Below are 21,475 nucleotides of genomic sequence, written 5' to 3' on the forward strand. Positions count from 1 at the left end.
CAACGGTTGCAGGCAATAGTATAAATATGGTTCAAAATCAAGTCTCTGCCTCGATCAATTTTGTGGAAGAGAAGTCGAAGAGAAATCTCTACAATTAGTGAAGAAGGAAGATATTTCGTAATATTTAAATAATGGAGTTTGCTAAAGATAACAAGGTTAGTTAAATAATATATATTGAATATTAGTTGAATGACTTTGTAAGAAACCTACCATTTATTTTAATAGATTGCACTAGATGCTGATATCTCAGAAAAATAATACTAAAACAATGAAATGTCTTACAGTTTATGTAAAGATTATTAATCCCCACAAAGTACAAATATCTCTCCAGCAGTTCTTGGTACTTTACAGCATGGAAAAGTTTCAATTTATTGTATGCTTCTGGTAATGAGGTAAAGAGACGTTTGGTTTCAAAAACGTTAACAATGTGTATGTGTTCAATATTAAATCCCTTTTAAGGAAACAAAAAAATCTACTCTCTAAATCAGACCCGTTTCATAAAATCACATTGTGTCTATTATTAACTTTAGTTCTGTATGCTCACATTTTTCAGTAAGCTTTTATTATATTGTTGTTGTTATATTTTATGAATTATAAATTGTCTAATAAAAACGCCCTTTACACAAATATAAATATTCTAAATTACTAGAATTTGCAACTTATCTTTCTGAGAAAGCAACTAAAAATAAAAGTGAAATTTGGTGGTTTACACATGTATAAATAATTCCAGAATTTATGAAAACAGTTAATAAACGGAAAAACAAAACATAATAACATTGCAATGCAAAATTCGCACACCTTATTAAAGTTTTCAGCAGTTGCTGATTACAAAGAGTATCAAACTGATAATCTTGTGAATTTAAACCATTATATATTAGTATATTAAATTACCGAGGTTATATTTAACTCTACATGATTAGCTCGCTTTCATTAGAAATTAATATCATTTATTGAAGAAAGATTTTTTTTCTTATGTTAATAAGAAGGGTTTACTCCAACGTTTGGACGAGGGGGTGGTCATTGGTGATGGAGGATTTTTGATTGCTTTGGAGAAACGAGGTTATGTGAAAGCAGGACCTTGGACACCGGAAGCATGTGTCGAGAACCCAGAAGCTGGTAAGAAAGTGTAGGCAAATTTGCTTTTCTCACAATTAATTTATTAAATGTTAATAACATTTTTTAAAAAATCGCTTAATTTTATGTTAAACATCAAGTAAATACTATTTCTTATTTAAGATGTTTACCATAAGTCCTAGTTCTTAATCAGTAGCTTTTTCAAATCACTTATATTCAGTTGACATGTGTTATTAAACTGGATGAGAAAAATTTTGCTTTGATGGTCTTTTCCAATACATATTTTAGTATTTTTATTTGTTATTAGTACGTCAACTTCATAGAGAATTTCTCAGAGCTGGTTCAGATGTGATGCAAGCCTTTACATTTTATGCCAGCGAGAGTAACCTAAAATACAGGGGAAATGAAGCTGGAGAAAACTTTTCCGTAAGTATATACATTGTGATTTTATATTTTATGTTTCTAAGTCTTTCATGCTTTTCATATTTACCTATGTATCTCATTCTTCAGTGGATGGTTATTTTATTTGTCCTTCTCCTTTAGGTTTAAGTTTCTAACGGACATGTTGATGTGATCCAAAAGAAATTACCCTCAATAAGGACTTTTAGTTCTTCCCACTTATGCCTTCCTGTGTGTATCACAGGTAATCCTGACAAAAGTTGTTAGCAGAGAATAATAGAGAAGATGTATACTAGGGTTATGTTTGGTGGGTAACAATTTTCATCCCAGGAATCTGCAATATGGGATAAGTAAAAAAATAAAGAATGAATAAAGATTTTCAATGTGATTATGAGAATAGAAGACGACTAATCACATTATTATGGTACTGGTTTTCAGGAAGATGAAATAAACAATGAAGCGTGCAAACTAGCTCGAGAGGTATCAGAAGAAGGTGACTGTCTTGTTGCTGGTGGATTTGCACAACATCCAAATTACCAGCCAGGTACAAACAAAAAGAAAGTGCAAGAAGACTTTAGAAAACAGGTTGACGTCTTCGTTGAAAACGGGGTGGATTTTCTAATTTGTGAGGTATAATATTGTACATTTATTTACTACTGTATTTCTTACTGAACTGTTTTGTGAGACTTGGATTGTTAAAATGCTTAGAATCGAATTGTTGATATATTGTGGAGTGGAGGTAAACTTCCTAGGTTTATTTTAAGAATAAGTTATTGAGACGAACTACGAAGAACACTCCTACTAAATGTATTTGCCGTTTCCTTTGAGTAATAAATTCTTATTCATTAGATTGTGAGTAATTATTAAACAATATGTAAATCTGAGTTTATATTGCAATTTTTCGCTTAATCACTTTATATATTTTAACAATAAAAAAATGTTACTATATTTTATATCTAGGGATGATATATGTCGTATTTCATTATTATTTTAATGTGTTTAATGATTTAAACAAACGCAGAGTTTTACACGAAGAACTGGCAGTTTCAACTTTAATCTTTTATCTTTATAAGAATTAGTCAGAAAATCTCTTTCTCGCAGTATTTTGAAAATATTGAGGAGATAATATGGGCTATTGAAGTCTGCAAAGAGACAAAGTTACCTGTGGCAGCCAACATGTGTATTGGTCCCGAGGGTGACGTAAACCACATATCATGTGGAGAGTGTGCAGTAAAGATGGTTAAAGCAGGTACTCGTCAATTTTATCTTTCGTCTGTACTTTTAAACTTTACACGCTAATGCCTTATTTCTCCTCTGTTAAGTTGACTCTACATGATACTAAGCATGGTAATGCTTATTAAATATTTAAACTATTGGTGAACTGTTGTACTTACGACCAAGGAAATTAAAACTTTGTAAATATTCTCAAGGTCTCTTTCATTGATTTTGTTTATTGGTCGTTATTGTTATGAAACGTGACCAAGTACTTTTCATAATAACGGTACACATTACAATTTCTTCAATGTAGGAGGATAATAGATTCAATTCTCTATAGAACTAGAGTCTTAGTGTCTTCCTTTTTATCTCGTGAAGGTGCTGATGTAGTAGGTGTGAATTGCCGTTTTGACCCCTTCGTATCTTTGGAAGCTGTGAGACTTATGAAGAAAGCTCTGGATGCTGAAGGACTCAAAGCTCATCTTATGTGTCAACCTTTAGCATTTTTTACTCCTGATGCAGGAAAACTGGGCCTTTTTCATCTTCCGGAATTCCCTTTTGGTAATTTGATTTTCTGTATTTTTCTTACAAATATTTATAACTTATAGAAGTTCTAAAATTATGAATCCTAAAGAGTATGCTTTGGGCGTAAGAAAAGTATGTCTATATGATATTACTTTTTGTGCTCTACCCATCACGAGTATCAAAACCTGATTTCTTGCAGCGTAAGTCCGTACACATACCACTGTATTACTGGTGGGGTTAAATGAAGATCTTTTGACAAAGCGTATTTTAGAATATTTTATGAATAATGTCTTAAACCACCAACATTATTTTTTGTAGTTTAGTATTTCTTGTGATAAAGTATTTATTTCAAAACCCGGCAAAGCAATTGTTGTTCAAATATTTATCCCACTGTTCCCCACCTGTACAGTAGCAAGAATCTGGGGTTCGATTCCCCATAGTGAAAACAGTAGGATAACGCAAATTGATTTTTCCTTAAGATAAACAATATGAAATTATTAGAAAATTACATAAGTACACCTTTATCTCTAATTAGGTTTCCTAAGAGATATGAGATTGGACAAAATTTTAGTTTGTTTATTTTTGAATTTCGCGCAAAGTTATAAGAAGGCTTTTTTCGCTAGCCGTCCTTGAATTAGCAATGTAAGACTAGAAGAAACAGAGCTAATTATCATCACTTACCACTTGGGCTACTCTTTTACAAACGAATAGATTGACCGTCATATTATAACAGTTGCTTATAGAATAATATAGAATATTATAGAATAATAGGGACATCCACTAAATAAAACTGTAGAGATTGAAATATTTTGTTACATTTCACACTCCCTTGAAAGTTCGCTTACATGACAACTCACCATATGGCGGTTATCTTCAAGAATTTTGCTATAAATCATCAGTAATATGACATAAAATGAAGAAAATTGGAAACATCTTACTATTGGTCTAAGGCTTGTTTCTTCACATACTGTGACCGAGACTTTTCACCGTTTCAAATGTCTTTAGTTAAAGTTAATAGCTTGTTTACTATTAATGGTGAAATACCATCTTCAGGCTCTCAGACACAAACCAAAATATAGTTGACATAAACCAAACGTCTCTCCCATTACAATCTCTTTAGTATAAGTTCTATTAACCACTCTTAAGTGCATCACACAAATCGAATAACATGGTATAGAGTTTACAAAAAGCTATCTCTTGAGCTAAAAGCAGCTTTAGACATGTTTTCCTCATTCACCTCAACTTGCCAACATTCAGATACTAGATTTGTGGAACTGAATCAATGAGAACTTTCTAATGCATGGAAACATTAATTAATTTTTGGAATGGGAAAGTTTAGAATGTGTACTTATCTAAAAAAATTACAGAAGGATTATGTGTCCTCCTTATTCCTGAGAATTGTTATATGTGATGATCAAGTGTTCTATAGAGGTCGTATGCATTTGTTCCGCACCATATGATGTATCTCAGTATTCCTAAACTTCTTAGTGCAGCAACGAACTTAGAGATCTGTGTTTGCTTTGTTAAACACACATTTTTTATGTCTAAAATTGCTGATTCACTGTTGTTTGTCCAACTTTGTCATCAGGTCCCACAAATACCTTGACATATATATTGAGTTACATTTTCTGTATTGGTTTTAGATTATTAACATTGTCCTCAACCTACGACTTCAGATGTGTTAGAAACCTCTGATTTGTTTACCAGTTGTTACTCCTACTTTGCTTACCACGCCTACAATAATTGTATTATTCATTTAGTTAGCCATTCATTTATTATTACAAGGCAAAACGAGGAATTAATCTCTTCTTAGGTAAGCCCTCATCTGAGCTAATGTTATCTGCATTCCAAACAAAAGATGGGTAATTTCACTTGTATAACTCTGTTACACAACATTAGACTATCTGTATTAAAGCACTAAACATATCATGTGTACGTCTTTGTACTATCATTGATACATAGAACTGTATAATGAATGATCTTTCTGCAGAACATCTGTTCACAAGCTACACAGGCAGAACTGATGGACACATTCTCTAGTATGTTCATTCAAATATGAGGTTGAAAATTATTATTTTTGTTTCAGTATTTATCCTAGACTCGATATCTTTACCATTAATTATCTCTATTTATCTTTCACGCACTTCTTGGTTTTGAATATTTATTTCTACATCAAAAATAAAACATTATAAAGATAAAAGTGTTATCTCTAATTCAATTAAAGTAAAAAAATTGAGGAAGACCAGTCAGCACGCTGTGAAAGTAGAAATTCCATAATACATTCTGTGTTCACAGCACCTGTATTTCTCTTTCCTACCTGTTTGTGGTATTCTTAGGTAAAATTGTTTTTTTCAAAAGTGCAGATTGGATACTTTAACAGCATGAAATTTATCAAGTAACTGACAAAAGATCTGTTTCCATTTTTTAAAAATGAAACCTCTTTTCAAAAAAACAAACACAGTTTCCATTATATCAAAAATAAAGGATGAAATAGTGTTTGTATTTCCACAGATAAAATCAACATCGGTAATCCAGGTGGTGTTCTGTCCCAAGACTTTTTCAGTTTCTCGAATTTGCTTTCTGTATATATAAACATGATGATATCGTCTGATGTTTTTATTTGAATATCTTCTAAACTTCTACTCTAACTAAATGAAGAAAACAATCTTGGATTCACCAGGTCAACTTGATTTCTTTGTCCAATGAGAACATTTCCTTGTTATATTCTCTCAATGCATTCACCGTCTGTAATGTATAAACAGAAACCATTAAATTAGCAAAAGTCGTTGTGGTTGTCAACCATTATAGCATTTAAGTAAAGTAACTACAACCACACTGAATAACAGAAAGGATTTCATTTGTTAAATAGAACATTATCACAAAATCGACTAGAACAAATCAAAATCCAATTGTTTTATGGATAATGACTGTTTTCTTAAAACGACTTACGAACATGGTAAAGGAAAATTTTTAAATTTCTATGTAATCAGAAAGCAGGTACAAGATATGATACGCCTGCACATCATACAGTGCTGTACCTCATTGACAAATTTTGATATTTCTGTAAAACTCTTGTTAACGTAGAATTATCCGTAATGCAGCTTTTTATTAATTTATTGTTGTATAATACAATTTTTTGAATTGTAAATTAGTTTACAAAAGGTAACTACAATATAAGATAAGATTTAATTATTAAAACCAACACGTTACCAACTACAATAAGTAAACAAGTCATAGCTGATAGAAATAAAAAAATATTTGTTGTTGGATTCTATATATAGCATTGGAACCTAGGATTTGTTCAAGATGGGACATACACCGTTTTGCTAGGGAAGCCTATGATCTTGGAGTCCGTTACATTGGTGGATGTTGTGGTTTTGAACCATATCACATCCGTGCTATTGCAGAAGAGCTTGCAGAAGAAAGGGGAAAGAAACCCAAAGCATCGGAGAAACACGAAATGTGGGGTGGAGGGCTGCGAATGCATACCAAACCTTGGGTTAGAGCAAGGTATTATATTTTGTATATATTTAAGTAATGGATAAATAACATAAGGGAACAGTTGTTCTCTTTAACCTACTACAGCTTTTTAAGTGACTTTCATTTTCTTCTTATATCTTTAACCACATAATTGTATTTTACTTTTATTTCTGTCTTTACTATTCCAGAGCTTGTCGTAGTCACTGGGAGAAGATCAACCCTTCATCTGGACGTCCGTATTCTGCTTCTTTTTCAAAACCCGACAATTAACGAATCAAAGATGAGTCATACAGGTGAAGCGACATTGAGGAGAGACAGCGACAAAAGACTTAAAAGAAATTTTCTCAAATTTGAAAACTTAAATTTTATGTTACACTATATGTATGCATGCTCAGTAATATATAAAAACTTACTCTTAAGAGTACTTATATGAACATTTTATTAACAAATAATTGATTTTTGTATTAGTTCTCATATTAATATTTTCTACTAGTGTATACATGTGGTATAATAAGCGATATTTTGCTTCTGAAATACTTCAAATAAATGCTTTTTATACATTACTTTGTCGTGTATACAATAGTAACGAATATAAAAAAGAGAGATATAAACGTAAGCATAAAACGTTTGAATTAACAAACTGATACAAGCAATGTTTGTAAATAAGCTTGGCCTCATACTAAGTCAATACTTTTATTTCAGGTTTAAACTTTAAACAACGAAAACAAGTAAATCGTTAGAAATCAATAAGGGAGCCTGAAATTTGTAACAAGAATCATATAAGCTGAAGATAGGTTTCCTTAACACATTTCTTTAAATTTGTGTATTTTGGATTCAAAATCAAAGGTTCGTAAAATTTTTTGTTTGTGTATTTCGCGCAAAGCTACACGAGGGCTATCTGCGGTAGCCGTCCCTAATTTAGCAGTGTAGACTAGAGGGAAGGCACCTAGTCATCACCACCCACCGCCAACTCTTGGACTACTCTTTTACCAACAAATAGTGGGATTGATCGTCACATTATAACGCCCCAACGGCTGAGAGGGCGAGCATGTTTGGAGCGACGAGGATGCGAAACCGCGACCCTCAAATTACGACTCGCACGCCTTTACACGCTTGGCCATGTTAAAGACCTTCTGAAAAAGCATATTTTAGAATATTTTATGAATAACAACTTAAACCACCAACAGTATTTTTTGTAGCTTAGTATTTCTTGTGATAAAGTATTTATTTTAAAACACGGCAAAGCGATTGTTGTTCAGATACTTATCGCACTGTTCTCCAGCTATACAGTAACTAGAATCTGGGGTTCCATTCCTCATAGTGAAAACAGTAGGATAGCGCAAATTGATGTTGCCTTAAGACAAACAATATTAAATTAATAGAAAATAACATACACCCTTGTGCAAATTTATTCAAACAAATGGTCATTTTACAATATTTTCAATATGGCGGCCGGTGTAGCTCGCTGGACCCGCTGATTTCCTTTAAATGTCATTTTTTCACACAGACGGTGTCATTAGCTGTGTTTTGCAGTACGGTCGATCTATTTTTGGGATATACGACGAAATTTTGAGGAATATTACGTCATTCAAAATTGATTGCGTTAAAAGGGCAAGAAGACCAGTCAAAAAACAACTTCTTACCAACACAATGAAAAAAAACGGTATCAATGGGGTCTGAAATGCAAGAAATGGACAAAGAACAATGGAGGAAGGTGTTATTCAGTGACGAGACTTATTTCTGCATGTTCGCAAATCTCCAGGTGAGAAATCAAATAACATGACGTAGAGTGTATAAAAAGCTATCGCTTGAGCTAAAAGCAGCTTTGGACTTCTTTTTGTCATTCACTTCGATCTGTCAATATCCAGATGCCACATCTGTGGTACTGAATGAATGAGAACTTTCTAATGCATGGAAACATTCATTTATTTTTGGAAAGGAAAAGTTTACAATGTGTACTTATCTAAAATAATTACAGAAGGATTATGTGTCCTCCTTATTCCTGAGAATTGTTATATGTGATGATCAAGTGTTCATAACAAAGGTTCACGTTCTAATATATTTAATATCATAGACTAATAAGTTTCATTTCAAACAAAACTAGAAATCTATCATTGGTTTCTAATCACCATTTATTTATCTCTTGAAGTTGCTGATGTAATAGGTGTAAATTGCCGTTTTGGCCCATTTGAATCTTTGGAAGCTATGAGCCTTATGAAGAAAGGTCTGGATGTTGAAGGACTCAAAGCTCACCTACACTATTTCACATGCCTGATGCAGGAAGAGGAGCCTATATTGATCTTCCAGAGTTTCCATTTGGTAATTCGATTTTTTGTATTTTTCTAGAAATTGATCCAATTGGTTGCTTCGTCATACACGAATTGTATATGCCTACATGATACTGCATCACCACTCATTCACCAAATCAACTATCTGCCCTCAAAAATATTATAACATATTCACCCCACAATTCGTTCAGATATCTTCACTGTGTTGGTTCTAGGTTGTTAGTACAAACTTCAGTCAATGGCGTGAAATGTGTTGAAAACCATTGCATTTGGCCATGGTATAGTGAATCTAACCCTGGAATTACTGCTAAAAATGGTTACTTCGATTTAGCTCACCATGACTATAACCCGTCTAGCATTCAGCTGGAGAGTAAATCATCCACATTTCCAAAGCAACAAAATGACTACATTTCTTGTTGAACAGATTATTATCTGACCTAATACGTTTTTTCTGGAATGAAAACAAGTAATTTCATGTATGACTTCTCGCAACTAAATGACTACATTTCTTGTTGAACAGATTATTATCTGAGCTAATATGTTTTTCTGGAATGAAAACAAGTAATTTCATGTATGACTTCTCGCAACTATTTATTCTATTATTTTATTTCAATTCGTGAAATTAAGTTATAACCACTATCTGCATCAGTAGCATCATTTGGAGTACTTCAGCGATCATAAGATCCATTAGGGTTCTCACCATTCTTGTGTCTACCCGGAACTCAAACTCTCACCTTTGTGCCCTCTTCAAAATATTATGCTTCACCCAGTATGACAGAGTTATGTTGACCAATGAATTACATGGTGAATAATAAAGCCAATTACCTGAGATGTTTTGACAACTGTTGCTTTTGTCGATGGAATAATGAACTCAACCTTAGAATTACTGATAGGAATAGATACTTCGAATTAGCTCACAACGACTATAAACCCACCAGCATTCAGCTGGATGATAAATCATCCACAGCATCAAAAACTCATTACTGGTCATTACGGGCCTCCTGATCAAGAGACCATTATAGATGGCCTTTGATACCTCGCTGTTGGACGAAATGGTCATTTTTTTGTTGCCTTTCATCTGCTAAGCTGTAGGCTGAAACAAGTTACCCTGGGTCTCCCTTCCTTCCTATTCAGAATCATATAAGCTACTCCTATTCTAGGCGTAACCAGTCCACTAGCAAAGCAGTTACTTTACTCATCCAGTCCTCAATGATACCAAACAGAAACATCAGCATTTGCTGAGGTGTATATCTCATCGATAAATCTTCCTGTGGCAGACAACCTGAAGTAAAACGCAGTGTGGTTTATCAATGCACTGGAATTTGTCGATAAATGGTGTATAGTATTTTATTTGAGGACCCAGCATGGCCAGGTTGTTAAGACACCTTACTACTAATTCGAGGGTCTCGGGTTCGAATCCCCGTCACACCAGATATGCTCGCCCTTTCCATCGTGGAGGCGTGAAAAAGTGACGGTCAATCCAACTATTCTTTGGTAAAAGAGCAGCCCAAGAGTTGGCGGTGGGTGATGATGAGTCGCTGATTTCTCTGTTGTCTTACACTGCTAAATGAGGGATGGTTAGCGCAAATAGCATTCGAGTAGCTTAGCGCGAAATTCAAAAACAAACAAACCAACTTGTGATCAATCAGTTTTTGAAAAACTTTCCACAGCATCCAACACTCATTTCTAGTCATTATGGACATACTGATCCAGAGACCATAATGGATGACCTTTTATACCTCACTGTTGAACAAAATGCTCATTTTGTATGTTAGCTTTCATCTCCAAAGCTGTAGGCTGAAACAAGTTACCCTAGACGTGTCTTCCTTCATGTTTAGAATCATATAGGTTATTCCTATTCTGTTTCCTAACAGGTCCATTAGCAAAGCAGTTACTTTGCTCATCCAGTCCTATGGGATACTCAAGCAGAGACATCAGCATTTCCTGAGGTGTTTGTCTCATATATAAATCTTTCTGTGGAAAACATTAATAGCCTTATATAATCAGTAAAACCAGTGTAGTTCATCAATGTGCTGGGAGTTATGGATAAATGGTTTAAAGTCTTTTATTTGGGTCTTCCCCAATATGCTGGAGGCAGCTGGGTAGCAACATTCATTGGCAAAATTGGTACTACTTCTGTTGTTCTAGGTTTATTCCTCTTCAATGGCCAGTTCTGAGGAACTACATAAAATCTTGTCATGACAGATACAGATTTTGAAATCATAGATATCTCTCAATTCCAAGTGCTGTTCTGCAAATTTATTAGGCAGTCTTTTAATACATTTGGAATCAGCACAATTTTCCTCTGGATCTACTCAGCAACACAATTTTCTATCGTCCTTCTGCTACTTGCCCAGATGGTCATTAGAATTTAGAGCATGATCATCTTATCTCAGAAAGTAACATCAAACAGCCTGTTCCTATGTCCACCTCATCTTAGCAGTGATACCGCTGAAATATTTCAAGAATTGGTGTAAGGTAAGTCTTCTTGAAAATTGTGGTGTGATCAGTTTGATTTCACTCACAAGTTTCTCCCTTACTGGATCCTGACGTATGCAAAGTGAAAATGTTTTAAATGTCACCCAGGTGACAGAACAACGACACACATGGAATGACCCATCATATAAGCTTGAAATTTTCAAAAGATCATCAGTTGCTCTCAAGTCTGTAAGACACATTTCGGTCCTGGAGAACAAAGTAGATAATATCTATTAAATAGAACATTAATACAACATAAAAAAAGCAAGAAAAACTAAATGGTTTTCTGAGAAACTGAGTTTATGCTTCGAATGAATGCCTGCAATCATCCATAACAGCAGGATATCGAGTGACCAACATCGGTACAGACGCCAACGCACTTACTCCAATCTAAATTGTTTTCACACATAAAAGGGTCAAGGATCTCTAACAAATCTCGAGCTTTTGTACCTGCAGTCATACTTTTACAAAAGAGAAGGTCTTCCACAATTTTGTCACCATCCACAAACTGTGCATAGAAAATCAAATGAACATCCTTGTTACTATCCGTCGCCTCATCTAGCTGTAACCCGAATTCCTTCTATCTAGTTTTATCAATTAGTTGATCGTTGAGATCTCCAGACATGTGTTGAAGTCTGCGACTAATAGTATTGGTGGACAAAGTCACCTTTGAAAGCAGTTTTCGTCTTCCCACAGTTTCACCAACCATAATATTTACCATATCCACTGCAACTGGTAAAATCAGTTCTTCTGCGATGGGTGAAACTTTTTATATTGCGCGACTCTATACACCACCATGTGGAATACTAGCAATGCATTGCTTGGTATTGATGCTTGTTTCAATAATGTACCTTTTTTGCTCGTTCAATTCTTTTAACTTTCTGGAAAAATAATCACGAGATTTACTAGCCATGTGAGGATGACTAGTCTCCAAGTGGCGTTTTAGTTTACTTGGAATCATGTACTCTGGAGCCGAAACTTTTAGACATAATACACACTGTGGTCAATCTTCATGATTGACATCTACCGAAATAAAATCATAATCTAGATAACTAACGTCATACTTCCGATATTTCTGTTCATTCACAACTCTGCCATTGGTATGTGGCTCGCCGTCCTTTTCTTCACTCCCACACTTCTTACTAATGTTCAAAACGGTTTTTTTTTTCATTTTTATGCACAAGGACTAAAAATCAACAAAATAATTCACTGAACTTCGCAGACACTTGATCACAACACCCTTCACTTATTTCAATCACTGATGGACCCGAACAGTCGACAATTACTTATATACAAAATCTAAGAAACGAGAAAGTTTGAGAAGTTACTGGCGTAGCCGAAAATACAAGAAAACAAAAACAAACCTCGATGTCCGACAGGTGTTGATATCGCTGTGTTTCCCTTAAAAAATTTTAAATATTCGGATTCACCCCAGGGCGCAGCGGCGCAAAATTTGGGGACCATTGTCCTAATCTCATATTTTATAGCTAATTGAAATAAATATTGTGAAATCAAGCTTCACCAACAAAGTAGAAAAAAAATGTAGTCTAGCCACTCAAACTTCTGTAGATTCATTTCTGAGCCCATCAAATTTCAGTAAGCTAAGATAAAATGAATTTTTGGCGAATTCAGAGAATACGTATTGGTAAATATCGTTTAGATTAACAACTTCTAATATACAGAAAGGACAATGTGTTTTGGTGACACTAGATTCCTTACTAGATAGCTTACATATCATGTTGTTTGATGTTGTTGTTAGTCTATGTATTGAAAGTATAAAATCAAATAAAACTGGGTAGTGGTAAAAAAACAATGTGAAATATAGGGTGACTGTCGAGAGATTTTAAGATTACAAAACGGTATGATCATGAGAAGTAGAAGTGATCCTATGTAGGATGCTCAGAATTAAGTTTAAAATAGTAATCTCTCTGTGTTAGATTTCTACATATCTTGTCATTAGTATCAATTTGTCTTTTATTTGCCAATCTATCAAAGAACTGAGATTTATTATTATGTTACATTCGTTCGTTTTAATACACCTTGTAAATCCTAGATTGATATTGTACTTCATTACAAAACAAGAGTAAATAAGTGATTTACTTTGAGTTAAAACTAATATAAAAATAATTTACCCTAGCTTAGCTTTGTAGTTTAAATTTCGACAAATACGATACCAATGTACAGTAAAACATGAAACTTCTTTCAATACACTATTGAAAAACATCACAAGACAATTTTTAATTTTTTGATTTTTTCGAAGCATGTTAACGAACATGTAAAGGTTAAATGATCAACATGGGATACATAAAGAATTGGATCAATACATAGTGAATGCTAATTCACTCTTTTTTACATCCAAAATAATTTCAACTCACACTTTATCACAAATCAGGTTCAGAAATTCTTCACAGATATTTGCAGAAAGGTGTGAGGACTTTCCCTTACCAGCATTCCCACGTTTTTCAATGAGCTCTTTGAAAAATGAATCAAACTTGATCAGCAACCCTAATGCTCCCAAATAATTGCCATTGTACTGTGAACCTACAGTTTTATTATTTCCACAGGTGCCAAACCTCTTGTTGCAAAGAATTTCACAAGAACAACAACTCTTTTTAGAACATTTTGCCAAAAAAGTTACTTTTCGTTGAACCAGTTTATTGAGGCCGAGTCCATTTGACCAAGTCTCGTTTTGAAACTGTAGTAAAAGAGCATACAATTTTAATGTTTGAAGCCAATTTCATGTTTAGAAATTTTACTGTCCACATGCATCCCATTTTCAAAACTTGTTGCAGAAAAAGTTGAGTTTGTATTAGAAATTAACCCCCACACAAAAAGCAGTAGATTAAAACAATTGATGGTGAGTATAATAACCATTCACGATGAACACATTCACAACTATGCAATTCAACTTTAAAAGCAGAATCTAAAAAAAACTTTTCTGGGCTTTATATGTGAATTTGGAATTCTTGAAATCACAGTAATGACTCTTACAGAATGGAGGATCATTAATAACCTAACAAGAATGTTGCTCATTACTAATAAGTTGCCACAAAGAAGGATAAGTTGTAGGATTTCTTTCAGTATAAACTGTTGTTGCAGTTGTCCACTGTGATGCATCCAGTGTTATGTTGTGTTCATAACGATCTGCAGCAATTTAGTAATTTAGTTATTTCTACTTTTTCTTTCAATCCTATTTTCAGAATTAAGGAAAACCAAAACAACTGCACCTGATGATGCCTTTGCTAGTGACATCATAAATGAAATAAATGATGTATTTGTGAAACATGTATATAATGTCTATGAAATATTTGTTTATCCAATGAGTTTAAATCATACATAACAGAAATTAATTGTTTAATGGATATAAAAAAGATTGAACTTCATGAATAAAAATACATATATAAATGCAAATTTTAAATTCATATTAAAATCACATTTTCCTTGTATTATTTTAAAAAGTACATAAATCACCAAAATTTTGTGTATTTTATATACAAATAGAAATAGTAAATAACCTTTCAGAAGTTACCCAAAACCAGCAGCCGTCCAGAAGTTGGGTAATCCATGGTAAGGCCAATAAGAGGCAGTGGGTCTCGAGCATATGTTATTGGTCCTACCACTGTAGTCTGGATATTAGCAGTACGTAATAAAGGAATAAAGTCCTTTGGGATGTTGCTCATAAAATACGATTCTGTAACTATTAAATATTAATCATACTAAAACTAATACTAAAAACAAGGTACAAATGCACACATTGTGTAAGATTACCAAAGAGAACAGACCTTTAGTTCCTTTACTTCCGGTATAGTTGATGTCATTAAATACTGATGATGAATTGGAACAAGCAGAAATTCTACACCAACCATTCATCCTATTTCATTAGCCCAAAAACCTAGATTAATGACAATTACATTATACCATAATGGTATAGAATCTTTTTTCTTTATTTTTGGTGGGGGGAAAGACTTATAACAAACGTGTATTTTTGAATTATATTATTGTCATCAAATATTATTTAATTACACATTGATTGATTGATTTAAATTAAGCACAATGCTGAACAATGGGCTATCTGTGCTCTGCTTACCATGGGTATCAAATCCTTGTTTCTAGTGGTGTGGATCCACAGAGATACCACCGTGCCACTAGGGGGCTTAATTACACATTAAGGGTATTGTTACTGAATAACTATTAACCATTATCAATAAACACATTTTTTTGCAAATTTTAATGACATATTAAATTAAAATTCTTTTTGTTTTGGTCCTCATAACAATTCCTCTATTCAAAAGTGACTACTGCCACTCTAATTTCTTCCTCTACACAAATCTATTTGGGCAGGGAAGAAATGCTCTTCTGGTGCCTGGACCATAGCTATAGCATGCTCAACATAAAGCTTCTGTAACTCATGAAAGAATAAATACAACAAACTCTGCAATGTTGTGTGGTATTACATTGAATTACTTCTGTTGTAAGCAGTCTCCAATAGATATTGAAATAAAATATTTTGTAACTAGGTATGTGTTAATTATAAATGTGATGAATAAACTTGTCATGTTATGTGTTCATGTTGATATGGACGTTTATACTCTTTAATGCACAATAACCTTACAAATTTATCTTTGATAAAGTATACTTTTGTAAATTTGAATTTCAAGATGAGATATTTTCTCTAACATTTAAAAATAACATAATACTTAGGGACAGCAAGTGATCTACTGGTCTATCTTAGTTGTCCCTATGTGTGAACTGAACTAAACCTATTAATAAATAAATTTTTCAAAAATCTTAAAATCAGCCCCTATCACTCATATACTTATCAAGCGGTTTCTTAAACTCATTTAAATTTATTCTCTCCACAGCATCCTAGGGCAAACCATTCCAAAAGCCAACCTTCCTGTTAGAAAAATACAACTGTCTTTGCTGAAGATGACTCCTATTTTGCCAAAATTAAAATTTATGTCCCATAGTCCTACTTGTTTTGCCATTAAATATGAAAAAAAATTTATGTATCGAAACTATTCATTCCCTTTACAATCTTAAACACCTAAATTAGATCCCTTCTAACTCTTCTCTTTTTTTTCAAAATAAAATAACTTCACAAGTTTTAACCTCTCCTCATATAACAACCCCTCAATCCTGGGTACCATTCTGGTATCCCTTCTCTAAACCCTTTCCAATAATTCAATGTCCTTCCTTAGGTGAGGACCTCAAGACTGAACATAATACACAAATATGACCTAACCAGTGACAACAACAATGAAACTTTACCTTTTACATATTTTTATTGGTATTCATTATTTCTGTAGATAAAATTATATTTACCTGTCACTAATAAAGACACACTTGTTAGATGGTTTTAGAGACTGGATTTTATACTTGTACTTCTAATTATAAAATCCCACATGCATTATCTTAAATGTATTATAATTAAAACCCATCTGCTTTTTATGTGCCCACATCAATAAATGATCCAAATTCTTTTGTAAAACAGAAGCATTTTCTTCATAACTACCACCACTCAAAACAATTTATTGGCCATTCCTTTATCTACGTTGTCTTTGGATGTTGCAATTTTCTTACACTGAAAATGTTTTTCTGAAAGGTACTTATCTCCTCTCACAAGATTAGCTTTTTTTTTTTAATGCTGCCCTCTTACAGTGAACGTTTTTACTAATGTATGCCATACAACTTACACTCTCCCCCTGTGGAAGATCCCAACATGTCTCTTGTGCAAATCGTCCTGTGTCATTTGTTAACCAATAGGAACATGAATATTCATTTGGTCCCTACCCTTACTTCTAAGTTTAGCAGAATGAGGGAAATTGGGAGGTAGGAGAAGAGGTACGTACTTATCGAAAATACATTTTCAATGTAGGAAAAGACTAGCTTCCATTACGCTACTTGAATACCTTCAGAAGATTAGCTAGAATCCCATACTGAAATCGATGAGGGACCAGTGCAAAAGAAAAATAGAAATATCCCTAAAATCATCTGTACAATACCTCTGGTCAAGAGAAAAAATGGAGAGCACCACACCACTTCTGAACCAGGTATACACTTTGCTTTTATATATATAATTCACTAAACACAAGGGCACATACCCAGCATCCAATACCTTCTATATGGGGAACCAACTTCATGCAAGGAAAGGATAAGGACCATGTTTATTTCACCTCTGACACAGGAATTAGGATTAAGATCTGCACAAATACCAGGATATTTCTACTCACTTGCAGGAAATGACAACCAACAAGGTTAGAACGAGGACATCCAATCAAGAGAGTGAACTGCATATATGGTGTATTGGTTGACTCAAATTCAAAATCTCCTGTGCAGGAAACCAACATCCTGCAAGGGTAGGATAAGGGCCTACTCTGTATGTGCAAATGAAATATAGAAGCAACTGATGTAAAGAAGTGTGAGGATTGGTTCACTCAATCCCAAACTTCTTTTAGAGGTATCCAATATTTGTGAGGGAAAATGAGGACACCCATTCTGTACATTCAATACTAGTGGAGGCCACATCTTCTTTTATTTTACAGCAGCAGAACACTACTGCCCTACTCTCAACTGAATGGTTATAGCCATCTATGTGGAACCCATCCAAAAGGGATCCTCCATGGTCCTCTACCTCAGAGGCTTGGAACTGGAAAGTAGCAAAGACTCCCATACTCCACTTGAAAAAGAGAGGAAATAATGTGCTAGGGAGTCAGAAGACTGTAATCACCAGAGACAGTGCAATGCATGACCATGAAACTCTTATTTTGAAAAGCAGACTACACTAAGCACCACTGAGGGCATGATTGGGATGAGCAGCTATCCCATTTGTTTTATTCGTGTTGTCCATGGGTGGTATGACCCAGAATAAGCACATTTATGAAGAAAATATCACAAGGTCATTCAAGTACATGTGAAATTGTGGAACATCCCATCTATATGATGACTATGCAAAGCCATGGACAAGAAGGCACAGTTATTGTAATGTATAATGCAGATTTAATAGTTAAAGAAAGGGATTCAAGGGCAAAGCAAGATACCCTGTAAGAGAAGAATGCATTACAAAAGACTTACCCAGCATCCATGCTGCACTGAAGTGTGAAGTAAGGAAAAATAAATGACACCTCATGGGAAAATAGCACTACACTGTCAAAGACTGGGTAGTAGTGTGGCATGAAAATAAAGGATGAAATGGTTTGGATGTAGAATCAGTGATAGTGACTAAAGAAGAAAAGAAGGGGACAGGTAAGGGAGATACAACTGAAAATGGAGCAAGAGAAAGCTATGGATGAGTAATTCAAAGCACCAAGAATGGGATGTTAGAGAGAAGGAAGACAAACTGACAAAAGTAATTGGAGAGAAGGATAAACGAAAGAAAAAAATATTCAACCAAATCCAGGTGAAGGCATCCATGGCCAAAATCCAATAATATGGAACAGGAGCCCAATTCAACTGGTGAAAGATGGAGAAGATAAATGTGTCAATATGAGGAACAAACTACAAAATGCCAAGTCAGTGAAAACAAGAAATGAAGACACCATTCCAGCTGGGAAAATGATCTGCCAGAAATCTGAAGACACCCTGTACATGACATGATAAAACTAAACTGAAGTGGAAAAACACAGAATCATGAATAGGCATATCAAAAAAATATGAGCTACAAGGGTGATTCGATGTCAAATTATCAAGATTTTAGAAAATGTTCCAGGTGACACCCTCAGAATGCCTTGAAGAAATTCACATGGGCTCATCTACCCATATAATGAATAATTGGCAAATATTAGATCAATATCTCTAATAGTTTCTAATTTACAACCCTGTAAAATTTAATTAATTTTTTTTTTATTTTTGGCAAATTCATTTTAGGGCAAATTTGGCTGCTTAAAGCTGCAAGAGTAAAGGTGGTAGAAGGCTGAAATTTGCTACACTGACTGAATTAATCTCACGGAAATCAAAAATGGTATCAAACCCAGTTTATCTCTCTTAGGATTTTCATAGTGAGGCAGTAAAATCACCTGAAAACCCAAAATTGTAAAAAAACGTTGGTTTATGTAATAAGCCATAGATCTAAGACTTAATATGATACAAAGCTGAATTTTCTTTTCAAAATTCCTTTAAAATATCAGTTGATAAATCAGCAATTGTTGTAATTAAAAGTCTATTAGATCTCCTGTAAAAAAATTTAGTTGCATGCCATTTTTTATGATGTAGCTAAAAATAGCCCTACTTCAGGCCACAGCTTGACCACGTTACCAATTATTCAGCCTTTTCAGATGTGTACCATATATTCTTACATCTCTGAATATAATCTACAAAAAAGAAATCAGAATGGTTTTCAACCTACTTTTTGAGTTATTATTTTTTAAAGTATCCTCTGGCTATATGTTGTTTACTTGAAAAAAAACACTTCAATTGAGGTGTGTTATTGTGTGCAAATATATCCATACAACTTTGAAATAATTTATGAATCCCATTGAAATATTCTAATCAGCCTTTACCATATATTCTTACATCTCTGAACATGATCTTCAAAAAGATCAAGGTTGTGAAAAATAATAAATTATCAAATTTTAAGAGTCTGTGATATGTACCATTGGACAAAGGACCACATTCAGGGCATTCAGTTCTTTCTTGTCAATGAGGAATTAGTCCTGCAGAATTGTGTAAAGTTTGATCTACTTGAGTGCTATGAAAAATGCAAAACTGTGGCAGGTATTAGGTCACATCATAGCTTTATTCCCCACTCTACCAACAAATTATATATGAGAAGGCTATCAGATGATGATGTGTACAGAGTTGTAACTGTTGGTAGTAGCAGTGAAAGTGATGCTGCAGCAGCTCAAATAGGGTCTAATGATAGCAATGAGAATTATCAGCCAGGGAAATATGTGACATACAATCCTGAATGGTATGTGGGAAACATAAAAGATAGATCAGATGAACATTCCAATGTGTTGGTATCATTCATGAAGAAATCAAGAAACAAACTCTTCTCATGGCCTGCAAGGTCACGTAAAGATAAAAGCTGGATTCCTTTCTGATAAGTGCACCTACCATGCAAAGCAGTAGTGTTCACCGCTATGTTCTAAGTCAAAGTGATCTTAACATAATCAAACTCGAATTTTAGAAATTTATTCAAGCTGTCTGAACAAAGCAATATTTATTTGATGTTGTTAACGCTAATTTATCGCCAAAGCAGTTTTTGAAACATTTCATTGTGACGATTATTTAAGTTTGGTGTGACTATAATCTTTCTCAGTTATCCCCTGTTGTAGCACTGTGCTTTTTGTGTCTGATTTTTCTTTGTATTTATTATATTATGTATCTTAAACTCAGCCATATCTGCATAACTGTAATGCATACACAATATATTTGCATTGTAATGTGATCTAACTAGTTATGCCCATAAACTTGTTCAGAAATGAATTAATTCTTTCTTGTTTCTTACAACTTCATTATTTAACATTGTGAAAGGCTGGTTAGAATATTTCAGTGGAATACATACAATTCTGAAAGGTATTTTTCAAAATTGTATGGATATATTTGCACACAGTAACACACCTGAACTGATTTTTTTTAAAATAAAAATGTATGGTCAGAGGATAGTTTAAGAATTATAGCTTAAAAAGTAGGTTGAAAACCATCCTGATGTTTTTTGTAGATCATATTCAGGGGCATATGAATATATGAAAAAATCTGAAAAGGCTGAATAATTGGTGACATGGTCAAACTGTGACCTGAAGTAGGGCTATTTTTAGCTAAATCATAAAAAGTTGAATGCAGCTAAATTTTTTTTACAGGAGATCTAACAGACTTTTAATTACAACAATTACTGATTTATCAACTGATATGTTATAGGAAATTAGAAAGGAAAATTCAGCTTTGTATCATATTAAGTCTTAGATCTATGGCTTATTACATAAACCAACGTTTTTTACAATTTTGGGTTTTCAGGTGATTTTACTGCCTCACTATGCAAATCCTAAGAGAGATAAACTTGGTTTGAAACTATTTTT

The 21,475-nt window shown here is 33.7% G+C and overlaps 2 protein-coding genes across 7 annotated transcripts in view; one reads left to right on the plus strand and one right to left on the minus strand.

The window, feature by feature from the left end:
- Positions 1-7,117, plus strand: LOC143237243 (betaine--homocysteine S-methyltransferase 1-like). 2 transcript variants are annotated; one of them, XM_076476288.1, is made up of 8 exons: positions 1-155; positions 984-1,116; positions 1,382-1,500; positions 1,912-2,103; positions 2,575-2,722; positions 3,067-3,249; positions 6,495-6,723; positions 6,882-7,117. In XM_076476288.1, exons 1-8 carry the CDS (start codon positions 132-134, stop codon positions 6,961-6,963), a joined length of 1,110 nt encoding a protein of 369 aa, XP_076332403.1. In that variant the 5' UTR covers positions 1-131; the 3' UTR covers positions 6,964-7,117. The 2 variants fall into 2 exon arrangements, with proteins under 2 accessions (XP_076332403.1, XP_076332405.1); XM_076476290.1 differs by having other exon boundaries at positions 13-155; positions 987-1,116.
- Positions 5,358-21,475, minus strand: part of LOC143237246 (uncharacterized) — a 26,130-nt gene continuing 10,012 nt past the window's right edge. For 2 of the 5 annotated variants that reach the window (XM_076476294.1, XM_076476298.1), the window contains exons 4-5: positions 14,975-15,156; positions 5,358-5,958 (exon numbers count right to left, since the gene is read on the minus strand). The gene's annotated coding sequence lies outside the window, so the exon portion shown is untranslated. Of the gene's footprint in view, positions 5,959-14,974; positions 15,157-15,241; positions 15,352-21,475 lie in introns of all 5 variants that reach the window. The other 3 variants (XM_076476295.1, XM_076476297.1, XM_076476296.1) reach the window with 3 other exon arrangements.

Source organism: Tachypleus tridentatus, chromosome 13, assembly GCF_004210375.1.
Source record: "Tachypleus tridentatus isolate NWPU-2018 chromosome 13, ASM421037v1, whole genome shotgun sequence".
Taxonomy (NCBI): domain Eukaryota; kingdom Metazoa; phylum Arthropoda; class Merostomata; order Xiphosura; family Limulidae; genus Tachypleus; species Tachypleus tridentatus.